Source organism: Leishmania major, chromosome 33 (assembly GCF_000002725.2).
Source record: "Leishmania major strain Friedlin complete genome, chromosome 33".
Classification (NCBI taxonomy): domain Eukaryota; phylum Euglenozoa; class Kinetoplastea; order Trypanosomatida; family Trypanosomatidae; genus Leishmania; species Leishmania major.
Genome location: NC_007285.2, coordinates 1,478,968 through 1,491,762, shown reverse-complemented (window position 1 = coordinate 1,491,762; position 12,795 = coordinate 1,478,968). Strand labels below are relative to the sequence as shown.

At 60.4% G+C, this 12,795-nt stretch overlaps 2 protein-coding genes and 1 pseudogene across 2 annotated transcripts, besides 1 other annotated feature; all 3 read right to left on the bottom strand.

The window, feature by feature from the left end:
• Window positions 1-352: 352 nt before the first annotated feature.
• On the bottom strand, window positions 353-2,536 carry LMJF_33_3060 (annotated as a pseudogene).
• Window positions 353-2,536: a sequence feature.
• A 2,913-nt stretch (window positions 2,537-5,449) lies between these two features.
• On the bottom strand, window positions 5,450-7,936 carry TDBP1 (tyrosyl-DNA phosphodiesterase 1; the record flags this gene model as incomplete). Its single annotated transcript, XM_001686015.1, has 1 exon — window positions 5,450-7,936. The coding sequence occupies one exon, from the start codon at window positions 7,934-7,936 to the stop codon at window positions 5,450-5,452; it is 2,487 nt and encodes an 828-aa protein (XP_001686067.1).
• Window positions 7,937-8,338: 402 nt separating this feature from the next.
• On the bottom strand, window positions 8,339-12,352 carry LMJF_33_3040 (ABC transporter family-like protein; the record flags this gene model as incomplete). Its single annotated transcript, XM_001686014.1, has 1 exon — window positions 8,339-12,352. The coding sequence occupies one exon, from the start codon at window positions 12,350-12,352 to the stop codon at window positions 8,339-8,341; it is 4,014 nt and encodes a 1,337-aa protein (XP_001686066.1).
• Between the last annotated feature and the right edge of the window lie 443 nt (window positions 12,353-12,795).

Sequence of the window (12,795 nt, the reverse complement as noted above, 5' to 3'; positions counted from 1 at the left end):
TCTTGTCGCACACGTGGCGTCTCACGTGATTGTGTGTGAGTTTGAACGCAGCGTCGAGACTAGCGAGGCCGATGTGGAGTTCCTTCACGGCCGACGCAGACAGGAGTGTGGCCTCACAAACGTTCAAGATGAATGCGCGCTCCAGATCCGCCCGCTAATGGTCAAGGACAGTCGCCCAGTGTTCGCTGTCGATCTGGGCGCAATGCTCTGCAGCTTGCGCGGTGGGTAACGTGCGCACCACCGGACTGATACAGAGTCGACGTCTCAGTGTACGAGCAAGAAGCCAGTAATCAATCCGTCGCCTTTTTGACCACTCCGCCGGGTGACCAATCTCCATGTCCACCAGAAGACTCTACCTGCGAAAGGCCAGGCTCGTGATAGCCTCCTTTGGCAGTTCCAGCGACGCTGCCACATCGTTCACGAAGGTTGCCTCTAATTCACTGGACTGCACTGCCAAAAGCGTGCCCCACTCGCCACCTTCCAGCTTCACGCGGTGATGTGTGGTGATGCACTCGGCTGACCCCTCCGCCTTGTTCGCGGTCGAGTAAAGGTACATGGCCCAGGTGCGAGGGAGCTCGAACACGCTGAAGCGAGCGTCGATCTCTTTACGGTCAAGGCTTGGCGCATGGACCAACTCGAAGTCGGCGACCAGACTGCCTAGCAGGAACACCATAGACTGCACAGCATCTGCCGACGCGCCCACTGAGGCCTCAACGTCGCCCACGAAAGCCGTTCGCAGCTGCTCTTCAGTCTCGCTTATGACAGCACCTCACGCAGCTCCGTGAACGCGCACGCGTTCACAAGGGAGGCGGTGATGCCAGAGGTCGGCATCGGGCCTGTCGTCTCGGCAGCGGCGGCAGGCGGCACCTCCCGCTTCTGCGCTGACGCCGGTGTCTCCGTCTCCATGCACAGATACCACATGCGAGGGAAAGACCCCTCGCCGAGCAGCTAATCGATGGCCTGCCGCGTGAGCACCAGGAGGGAGGGGGGAAACGGCAAACATCGCCTTCAGGGATCCTGTAAAAGTGACGTCCTTCACGTGCGATTCCTGGACTGATAGCTGCTTTTCCACATCTGCAACGAGGGCGCCAAGTAGGACATCTTGTCGCTCTTCCATCGCGTGCGGCCAGGCGGCGCCGGGAAAGCTGAGATGGTGGCAAGTGACACGGCACCGTGGGTGCAACGGTACTTCTTGTACAGCCGCCACGTGGTTGTGCAGCGGCGCTTGGCCAGTTCTTTCTGCAGTGTCTGCCGGTCTGATGCGAGGCTGTGTTGCAGCTCAAAGTTTACTAGCAGACTGCTCGCGTTGAACTCGATTTGCTGCACCGCGTCGGGCTGCACCTTGAGCCATTCTTCGACGTCTTCCTCGAAGCAGCTGCGCAGTTGCTCCTCTCCTTCCCCCTAAAAGAGAGCCACCACCACCACCCCCGTCGTCACCACAAAAGCGCATTCGCGTCGTCGTCGTCGTCGTCGTCGTCGCGGAATTTTTGCAGCGCATTCTCGGAAGGGCGAGAGGCGTCCTGTCTTGCACCGGGAGCAGCCCCCATGTCTCGGAGAGCTCGAATGACACCGATATGTCGTCAACCGCCTTTCGCGGGAGCGAGGCGGGGCGGGTGACGAGCAGCTCTGCCACGAGGCTACCCTTTTCCAAGTTCAGCACACGGATATCGACATCCTTAACGCCGATGGCAACGCACAGATCATGCACGAGCGCACTGGCCACGGCTGCCTCAACGTGAGCCTCCATCACGCTTGTCCAGGCGTCACCGGCGAAGCGCAGGCGATGACGCGTCGCCACTGCGCGCCGGGCATCGTCGTTGTTGTGGCTTTGTGCGGCATTCTCCATCGAAAGCACCTCGGTGAGATAGCTCTGCGATTTCGGGGTCGCTCTGGGGAACCTGACCTCGGTGACTATCTCATACACGAGCCAGGTGCGCTGGTAGTCGCCATTCTCCAGCTCCCCATCGATGGTAGCCGCAGGCATGCCTGCTGCGTGCTTGACAATGAACTCCAGCTCAAGGGCGCCGGTGCACGTGAGCGGATTCACGGCATCTATGGAGAGGTGCAGCAACGCAGCCACATCCTCGCGGAATGCCTCGTTAACCTTCTCTTGGGCAGCCTCCGAAACGCGATCCCACTCATCGTCGTCAAGGACGACGCGGTGGCGCGTCTCGGTGTAGATGGCTTCCATCCTGAACTCTGTGTACTTTGAGCACACATGTGGATATGCGTACCGGTCGAGCAACGGGTTCTGCTGCTGACGCTCATCATCCGAGGTGTGCGGAATACTGTACGTGAGCGTTGCCCCACCTTTCACAGACTCCAGCGTCACGTCAAGCACGCCGCAGACGCTGCCAGCGTCTGCCTCTCCTTCATCAAAGCCGCCGTCTTTGAGGGCGTTAGTGATGTTCCACTGACCGGCTTGCGTGAGCTCAAGCATGTGCACCTCTAGCGCTGGTGCCCAGTTGTCGCCGTGGAAGTTGTTCCAGTACGGGCTGTTTGATGCAGTTGCAGTGACCAAGTCTCTGCTGCCCATGTCGTCGCTCGCAAGGACCGATGATGCTGTGGCACCACCACTAGCCGAGGACGCTTCGGTCCACTCCTGCCTTCCTCGCTTATACTAAAATTAAAGTTTCCATACTCGTCGATAAGCGCTGGTGATGAGAATGCGATCGACATCCAACTCCGAGAGAATTTTGGCGTGGCGCACGGAGCAGAACACGATGTCAGAGTTCTCGAAAAGATGTCGAAGATGTCGTCGCAGGAGATGCCGAGTGCCTCGGCGGTGTTGTTCTCGAAAGCCTCTGCCATACCTTCCCTCTGCAACAGCACCCTATCAGGCCACTCGTCCCCTTTAAAGCCCATCTTCTGCCATGTAACGGCGGACTCAGATGACTTTAGTACGAGAATCGTATGACATGCGCACAACGGCACACAAAAAGGTTGACGGATCGGCGGGGACGGGGGGGGGCAAATGATGATCAGAACAAATGGTAAAAGGAAGCGGCAGCGACGAGAAGGTCTCGTCAGTGAATCGCTTTGCGCATCATCTTCCACAGGCGATGGCACACCTCTGATGAGAAAGGGGTCGCAACAAAAACACTTCGACAGGTTAATCGCACATGCACGAAAGGAAAGGGAGGATGGACTTTCGAAACGAGAGAAGCTCGGAGGAAGAACAGCATCACATACCGGCAAGCGAGGTCGCACTCGCAGAGGGGCTGTCACAGCAATGCGATAGAGTTGAGCGATGCGCGCTTCAGGAGAAACACGACATGCCCTTTACTGTTCTCTCTGCAGTGTGTGTCCATTCTCTGCCATACACCATGACCTCAACTGCACTCTTTCCTCCTTCCCCGGCTTGCACCACAGGCCCCATCAGCGTGGTGAAAGGCATGCCGTAGACACACGCGTTAGAGCAATACCAGATCGGTGAGCTGAGCTGAGCCTCTGCCTCGAACTCTACTTACCCATCCCCGCTTTGCAGATCGCCTCGCAGCCGCTCCAGCCATGCTGGTTGCCACGTGGTGCATCTCCCTCAGGGTGGCACTCAGGCTCCCCAGCCAGTGGGCTGTAAGGGACCGGTGAGATCTGTTCAAGCAACACAGATACCTCGCCCATCACATGGATGGCACAAGCGTGTGCACTGTGGCGGGGTCGCTCCGATGCCACGCCATCCAAAACCCGAGCGCCCACATCAGTAGCGATACATCGCTCTGGCCTCCTCCTACGTGGTAGGCGATTGACCGCGGCACCGCCAGAAGTGGCTCAGCATGGGCTGGGATATTAGGGCTGCTGGGCCTCCGCCCACGGTGCTGTGTACTGGCCCCCTGAGATACCACGCGCTGAGGTGTCCTTCGTCATGAGGGATACACGAGAGAAAAAAACGAGTGCATGCGACCACAAAGGAGTGTTGCGCATACGTTTTCTGCGCTTCGGTTTAGCGTTATTTCGGTCGCGTCCCCTTCTTGTAAATATCTCCGCTGCCGATGATGACACACACACACACAGAGACAAACGGAGGAGAGCGGCAAGCATCTATATCTATAGAGAGAGAGCTTGAGTACACGCAGGCACATGCACAATGCGACCCGCACGCCTCGCAGCTCGCCAGTTCCGTGTGGCGCCGCGGCAGAAGCAAGTCATAAGGAAAGGAAGGGGGTGCGGGGAGCACAGATCTGAAGTGTGTCAAGAATGGCAGAGCATGATCTGCAACTGCGCCAGTGGAGATGATATCAAACGCCATACTCGGCGGGTGACGGATGGTGGCGCTGATGGTGGTCGTGGTCACCTCAGCGTGTGAGCGTTATAGTGACTGTGATTGTGCCTCTTTCGTCGTGGAGAAGGGAGGCATCGCTCGCGTGCAAGACAGCCGCAGAACATTTGGAGGCAGAGAGAGAGAGAGAAAGCGTGGGCCAACAGGGAGGTGCTAGGGGAAGGGTGGTGACCTTTCAATTATGGGTAGGGATAAGCTGGCGGGGAATGTGTGTGTATGTGTGTGGGTGGGGGGGGAGGGGGAAGGGAGTAGTTGGAGCGGTGAGAGGCAAATGAAGATAGTCCTTCAGTAAAGATGTACAGAGAAAGGGAGTCCAGCAGTGACACTCACTTTCCCGCTCTCGCGCACCGACACCCTCACAGGCACGCACAGAGACGGAAGGTGAAGAGTCAAGAAAACATTTCGTTGCTTATCGCTTTAAAGAATACGTGGAGTAGCTTCTTGTGAAGTTCACGCGCGTATGCGTGTGCGCCCGTGCGCTTGAGTGACCGCGTGCGTGCCTTGAAGCGGGCGCGACTTTCTCTGTCTGTCTCGATAGTAGCCTCGCGGAGACGGGAGCGCAAAAGGTGGCGTCTCTGTGAACCAGTGCGGTTTGCTGCGACGCTTGAAAGGAAAAAAGGCACCGCGAATGAGCCCCCCCCCCTCCTCCTCCTCCTCCTCCTCAGCGACCCTCGGCAGAAGCGAAATGGGGTGAGGGAGGGAAACGGAGGGGAAAAAGGGGCTGCGGCGACGCGTACGTGGGATAAGGGAGAGCAAGTGTGGCGAAAACGAACATAAGGGGAACGTGGCGGACGCCACCGCAGGCACCACGGCGTGTGTGGGAAAGGGGGGGTGGGGGGCTGCGGAGACGGAGCACGTTGCGAACGTAAACAAATCGTTACGCTGGGGAGCAGATTGCATAAAGCTCGCCTGTCGCGGACTCCTTACTCCACCATTCCGCCTTGCGGCGTGAGCATCTCTGACTCTTTGTCTTTCGTTTTGCTAGCCATCTGTGGCTGTGTGACTGGCATACCCCGTGGCGCCGCTGACGATCTCTGTCCGAGGGTGGATGCAGAGAAATGATGTGGGGGAGGACAGCTCTTCTTGTTCGTCCTGGTAGTCGCTCGACGGCGCTGTAGCGAGCAACGGGCCTCGAGCATAAACACGAACGCGCGTGCCTGCTTTCCTCGCACTCTACGCCTCACGCGTGCGCTTACGCGGGGCCCCGATGTTGCGCAGCGGTGCGGTCTCCATGGCGCGCGTACGAGGCTGCCACTTTGATAAATTTGGAGAAACAATACTCTCGAACGCCTCCTCGACCTCGAGGCCGTAGGCGTCCCTACCTCGGTGTGGCATGTCTAGCACCCACGGCACATCACTACAGTCCAGCGCCGCTCCTGCGACGGCCTGCTCACCCTTATCAGGCGCGTCCCTGTGTGCTCGCAGAGCGGCAGTGCTTGCATACGGAGTCGGGCAAAGGAGGTTGTATGGTGTGTACAGACACACATCCTGAGTGCCGATGCCGAGCGGCGTCTCGTACAGCATCGCACGAGAATTGCATGCGTTTGGAAGCTCTATCTTCGACTTGGCCACCACGCTGAACCACGATGATGCTGACTGGTAAATAGCAGAATGGGAGTCGTAGAGAACGCCCAGCTCGTACGAGCGCACGAGCTGTTGCCGTGAACCGTGCTGGTTCACCTTCCTGCTTAGGCTACCCCACGCCGCCTGGGAGAGATTCGCACTCGTCAGAAGAAACCAACGAACGCAGGAGCGGTCTGGTGCAACGGCCGCGTACGACTTAATATGGGGCAGCGCAAACCGTCGGTAGGCTGCGCAGCTGCCCGCCAGTGATACCGGCGTCCCCTCGCCTCCATCGCTGTCCACTCCATCTACATCCACAGCATCCTCACGGCTGGCGTGGACCGCTGCGACTTTGGCTGGCCGCGGGAATGCACGCTTGGCCATGTGACCCGCCTCGCTGCTGCCCCAGCAATGCAAGCGCGCGTTTACAAACTCATGGCAGCACTGCACGCACAGCGGGAGTGACCCGCCGCCTCGCCAGCCCTCCCAGCTGTTCCGCACTTCTTCCTCGGTGGGGTATACCACCTGCACGTCACGCACGCCTCGCGGTGCGTCGCCGGACTCGATCACTGCCACCGACTCTCCGCACATGGCTGCTTGCAGCGAGTTCAGAAACGCCGGATTGAGCGAGCCCTGGGAGCTGTACTGCCAGCTCAGGTCGACGGACGCCGGCGCCGTGGCCGTCGTCAGCGCCGAGCGCCGTAGCACCTCTCCCAGTCGACAAAGCCCGACACGGTAGACAGGACAGACCTCACCATGCGCGTAGGTTCCGGGGACGGAGCTGACGAGCCACACGGCTGCAGCGGTGAAATCGATGTGAGATAGGAAATCCGTTTCGAAGATCCCGAGGGGGCCAGCCGCGGATGCCGCATCTGCCGGTGAAGCGCATGCAGAGGCGAGACTCACGCCGCACCGCATCAAGTAATGCCGCAGATGCGCGACAAATTCAGCGCCCTTGGTGAAGGTGTTACTGCCATTGTTACTGTTACTGGTGCTCCTAGCTGCTGTTTCCACCATAATCGTCCCCGCGGAGTCGTCGTTTGAGCGCTCCGTCACCGGCTTCCATGGGAAGTCCTGCACATAGATGCCTTGCGACTTCCAGCACCAGTCCTGCTCGACAAGGTTAGCGGTGAAGATAGAAACACGCAGGCCTTTGCCGTTGATGCAGAGCGCCATTTTGGTGTGGTACGTCCCAAAGGCAACGGGCAGCGGCGGTTCCAGAACAGCAAGACGTTCGCGCGAAAGAGCGGTGTGTAACGGAGACGTGCCACTCGCTTGTTCGCGCAAGGCAGTCATGAACGGGTTCACCCGGTCCATCAGTGGTGGCACTGCCGTGTATGGAGACGAAGGATCTCCGGTGGTGCGCCGAAGCGTCGCCGTCCCTTTTTCGCCGCTGAGCACCACCAGCTTCCCTGTCACAGCGGACAGCTCCGGCACCGTCGCCAGCAGCCATCGAAGGTCAGTCACGTAGCTGGAGAGCAGGATGTGCTGCCAGCATTCGCCAGGATCGGCGACGTCGCAGCGGAATAAGTCGCGGAGGCGAAGCAGGGAGCGCGAGAGTGGCGCATGACGCTGCAGCGCGGATGGGAAGGAGTCTATGTCGTTGACCCAGAACGGAAAGCCAGCCTCTGCGTGCCGTGCAGCGCCGCCGCCATTCATGAGTGCACGGCGAGGGATGTGGTGCGGTGGAAGGGAGGGGTCTGCAACACAGTTTGGATGTGCACATCGCAAGCGACGTCCTCTACACCGGGGAAAAGGGGAGGAGCGGGAACAGGAACGCGTCGGCAAACAGATCCACGCAGACACACAAAGGTGCGATGTTTGTGTCGTCGCACGCCGTGTGTAGACAGAGGGAAAAGAGAGTGAGGATAAGGTAGCACGGCATACAAAGGGGTAACCACAGAGGGACGGAGGAGCAGCAGGGTGGGCATCCACTGAAGCTGCGCGCACTGTCGCTGCAGCTACGAGGTAGAAAAAGGGACAGTGGCAGCAATGGAGGAACACGGGCTGCGTCTGCGAGCCCTCCCTTCCGCTGAGGGCCGCGTGAAAGAGCCATGCACACAAAACTGTCAACGGGCACACCATCAGCTCTATCATGAACATCCTTCATTCAATTCTCTTTTTTGGGTGTTTGTGGCTGTTCTGTCTGTGCTACGTGGGGGGAGGACGAGTCCTCAAGAAGTGAAACGAAGCGCCGCCGCTGCACCTGTAAGGACCGACCAACACACATCAAGCGGTTCCGACAAAAAGACGTCGCAGGGATGCCCGGTCAGCTAGGAGGGATTAGGGACCCCTGCAAGTGACACGCCACGCCATCGTCGTGCGTGATGCGGAGACCAGCTGCGGTCTGAAGCAGCAACGGAGTGGGCGGCGAGGTGTTGAGCATGCACTGCCAAAGGCACACACAGGCGAGGACGTAGCACCACTGCACTGCCATTAACGCAACAATACAGAGACACGCGCCTAGAATACTTCGCCGATACCACCACTCATTGCACGCTAAGAAGCCGCGTTGGCGCCCGCCGACGCCCATACATCCGTGAGCTGCTGCAGCTGCAGCTGTGTCTTCGCGAACAAGTTTGCTTCCGTTACTTCTGCAGGGGGTCCACTCGCCGTGACACGGCCGTCCTCCACGACGACCATGTGCTGCGCCGAGCGCAGCGACGACATGCGGTGCGATATCATCCATGTAAAGAGGGGCAACCCTCTCCCAGCCTCCGAATCCGCTTCACCGCCTCCTCCCTGCAAGGCTTCGAGTGCAGCGAGAAGGTGATTCTCGTTGGCGGCATCGAGGTTGCTCGTCGGCTCGTCAAGCACCAACCCGCCAACCGCAGCAGCTGCTGCCGCCGTGCCAACGTCACTGTCGTGCAATGGCATGCCGTTTAGCGTCTCCACTCGAGAGCGCGCGAGCAAGACTGCGACAACGCTTGCCAGTGCCAGCCGCTGAGCTTCACCACCGCTTAAGTGGCCAACGGCATCTCGCAACGTGCGCTGCTTCTCTTCCACGAAGGCGTCGCAGCCGCACACGCGCAGGGCCCGTTGTACGTCGCACACCGCCACGTGCATCGCTGTGCCGCGCACGTTGGACAAGAAGCTTTGGCGCGGCTGCACATGCGGTGTTTGCCGCAGCCAGCCGAGCCACTGGCGCACGTAGGCGGTGGCAAAAAGGGATAGCGGAATGCCGTCAAGGGCGATATAGCCGGGCTGCACTCGCAGACGGTAACGGGGTGAGGTAACCGGCGCGGCAGAGGCCGTCGGCGAAGGCTGTGACGTGACTCTCTGCCCATTAGCCGCCCTGAGGGGAGATGGCGAGTGGGGCGTCACGTTGTTGGACGGCGGCGGCAGTGCGCTTTCAACGAGGGCGAGACGCAGGACCTCCACAAGAACGTCCTCTGCATCAGCGGTGGCACCCACACGATTCAGGTCCACATAAGCGCCCAGCTGCTCGTCGGGAGGCGACCGCGCAATTCCGCCCTCGTGAGCGAGCTCCACCACGGCGACTGGGTCGTAGAGGCGCCGCAGCAGCAGATTGAGCGAACTCTTTCCTGCCCCACTTGGGCCAACCACGGCCGTCATGCCAACCGCCGGACACGCAAAGCATGCGTCGGCGATGGTGGGTCGCACACCACAGGTGTCCCTTGCACTCTCCTGCTCTGTGTCTTCTGCGTTGGGGGCCACAAACAGTTGAGGGTAAGTGAAGTACACATGGTGCCAGCTGACGCCGCCGCGGAGACGCAGGCCTCCGACAATGCCGTCGTCTGCAGCAAAGCAGAGCTCTGGTCGACTCGCAGTCAGCACCTGACGCCAGTGGCGGCGGCGCCGCTGAAGCGCGGAGAGAGGTGCCGCGGAGGGGCTCTTACCCTGCAACGAAGAGCGCAGCAGCGTTGCCGCATCCGACACGACGGCGTGGGGCAGGTTTTCACACAACTGCTGCAACGGAGCTACGCCGTCCTCGAGGCGCTGCACTGCAACACCACTGCGCAGCAGATCGCGGTAGAATTGCACCGCGTGCGCTTGTCGGAGCAGAACAGACAACGGGAGTGGACACACCACCCACATCCCGTCCACAAGCTGCAAGCAGAGGAGCAGCACGGTTGCACAGGATGCAGTGAGCTGGAGAACCTCGTGCAGTGCCGACGTGAGGGGGTTGAAGGTGCTGTTGAAGAGCGCCTGCGCCCACCATTCCTCGGCCATCTGCTGCGACTCCTGCTGCATGCCTGCTGCAGTCCGGTAAGCAAACACCATCTCCAGCCCCAACTGCCGCAGAACAAAGCGGTACGGTAGAGAGAACAGATCGAAGTAGTCCACATGCGCAGGGAGGTAGGAGAGCGCGCTCGGCTGCTGAAGCAGCGCCGTCTCCTCGGGGTCCAGAAGCGGATGGAGCAGCGGCGACGCTGCAACAGCGCCGCCACACCGTTTCCTGCATGTGTGCTCCATCTGGTAGACGCTGTAGTACAGCACGCAACGCACATCCTCCTGCATAGCGGCGATGACGTCTGCTGCCGTCGTGTCGTGCCTCACCGATGAAACAGCGTACGGATACACGGCAACGGCGGCGTACACGGCCTTTAGCTGGCACACGTGGGCGCAGAGGTTCGCCACGCTCCGTTTTGTGTCAGCCAGCAGGTGCTCGAACGTCCAAACACTCGAGCACGCGACGAGCGCCAAGTAAGGATTCCGCAGCCGCCGTCGGCGTCGCTGCTGTGTGTCCGGTGGTGCTGTCGTGTCACTCTCCTCGTCCACAAGAACCTCAAGCAGCAGCCGTAGGCCGACGGGGCTCCTGCTTGGCAGGCTCTCCTCCCTTCGCGATAGCAACCGCGCGAGATCTGATGGGGTCGAGTAGCCCACCGCAACAGAGAAGGAAGAGAGCAGCGCCGGCACATTCACCCAGGCCGTCACAGCCGCACCAACTAGTGGCCGCCACTCTCGCGTGACGGCCGCGCGAGCGATAAGTGCGGCATACCGCAGTGACCGCTTCACGACAGCGTCATGCAAGGCGAACATTCGCTCGCCACCACGCCGCCCCGTTGCGAGGACATCGTCGGCTGTGACGAGGGGGCGCGCTGGCAGCATGCCAACAGGGGGCACCCGCCTACCGGGCGATGCTGCCACGCCGGTAGCTTCCACACTGTCTGCCTCACCAGGTACGCCGCGGAGCCAGCGACAGTAGAAGGCTTCGTCGACGCAAAGCAGCTCTTGCTCAACTCGTCGCGTAGCAGCGTCGGCGAGCAGCAACGACAACTGGTGGCCAGTGATGCCTGTGAAGCGTGTCAGTAGCGCCTCTGCTACGCCCGCTACCAGTGCCCATCCCATTTCAGCAGCCATGGAGCTCAGCAGCGTGTCTACAGGCGACGCTGCCGCTGCGTCGGTGGTGGTGGTGGTGAGCTTTGGAGATGATGAGCTGCGCTCTCTCTGCGCGCAGTAGCCAGCAACCATCAGTTCCGTGACGTAGCGGACGGTGAGGCGAGGGCAGCACACCTGCAAGGTGACGGTGACAGCCTGGGAGACAGCACGAAGAATCAGCACGCGGCGCACAAGTCTAGATGTGTCCTTATTCGGCACGGCACTGTCCGCTGAAGTAGACGCTGCTGATGCCGAGCACGTGCACATGCTTCTCAGACATCGCCACAAGAGCGCAAGAGAGCCACGGGGAAGGTCACTCGAAGCAGCGTTGTCATAGCCGGCAGCGGTGCTCAGCTCCTGCATGCAGAAGCGGTGCGCGGCGGCGCGCTGCTGTTCGACACAGGTGCGCATGATTGGGGCGGTGTAGCGTAGAAACCAGTATTGTACCTTGCTGGACATCCTTTCCGCTCGCGCACCATTCTTGAGTGTCGGTACAGGTGGCGCGAGTTTCTGCAGCCGCTGCAACGAGCGCACGCAAAGTCGCTCCCACCGGGGCAGCATTGTGCTCAGCAGACGGTCGCTAAGCCACGTCTCGCACGCGACGTAGGGCAGCACGGCCTCCACTGGGAAGTAACTAAGCGGTAGGCAGAGAAACCGGGCACCGCCGGAGAGTGGTGCCAACCACGTGGGACGGTGGTGCACTCGCCACGCCGCAGCCCACGTGCTGCGCTGCGTTCCTCGATCTCCCTGGACGGCCCCCTTGCGCTTGTGTGTCGCAGGGTGGCATGGAAAAAGGGCACGCTCGCGCAGGCACCGGTACAGCTGCGCCTCCTCTATCAGAGAGACGCGGCGGAGTAGCACGTATTGGAGGATCGTCACAAACCGTTCCAGCCACCGTCGGTCCTCGGCGAGTCGCAGGACGCCGTCAGCCATGTAGGCGAGCTCGAGCGCTTCCTCCAGCACTATATCGTTTGAGAAGGCAAAGGACGGCACAATTCCAGAAAACGACGCCGACGATGCTATCGGCGGCTGCGATGATGGCACGTCTGCCTCCACCGCTGTCGTCCACCACGCGTCGACCCTTTTTGCCGCTCGCCATCCCATGTAGCGGGCGAGCACGGCAACAGCCTGACCGTCAACATCGGCGCAACAGGCCTCCACCTCCGCCATGCAACTCGCTTCCCACCGCACAACGAACGCGCGGATCCTTACAAGGAGGAGCACTCGTTGGCGAAGGTAAACGCCATCCCCAAAGCACAGCGACTTGCTCAGCCGCAACCCTGTAACGACGACTGTGAGCACCACAACGCTGGCACTCAGTGGAACTCCGTCGCGTATCTGCGACGGCCACAGCAGCTCACGTAGGTAAGCAGTGCATATTGACGAGATAGGTGCAGCAACACTGAAGAGCGCTCGCAAAGCAAGGTGCGGCGACAGCGATGCCAGCGGTTCACACGTCATACACAACTTCCGCGAAGCGCGTGCGCCTAGTCAGTGCTTGCATAAGATTGTGGGCACATGCCGTGTGCGTGCCCCAGTCAGATAAGAATGAAGCGAACGGAGTAGGTGATGAGGGAGAGGGACAAGGGCGTATGTGTATGTGCGTGTGTGGG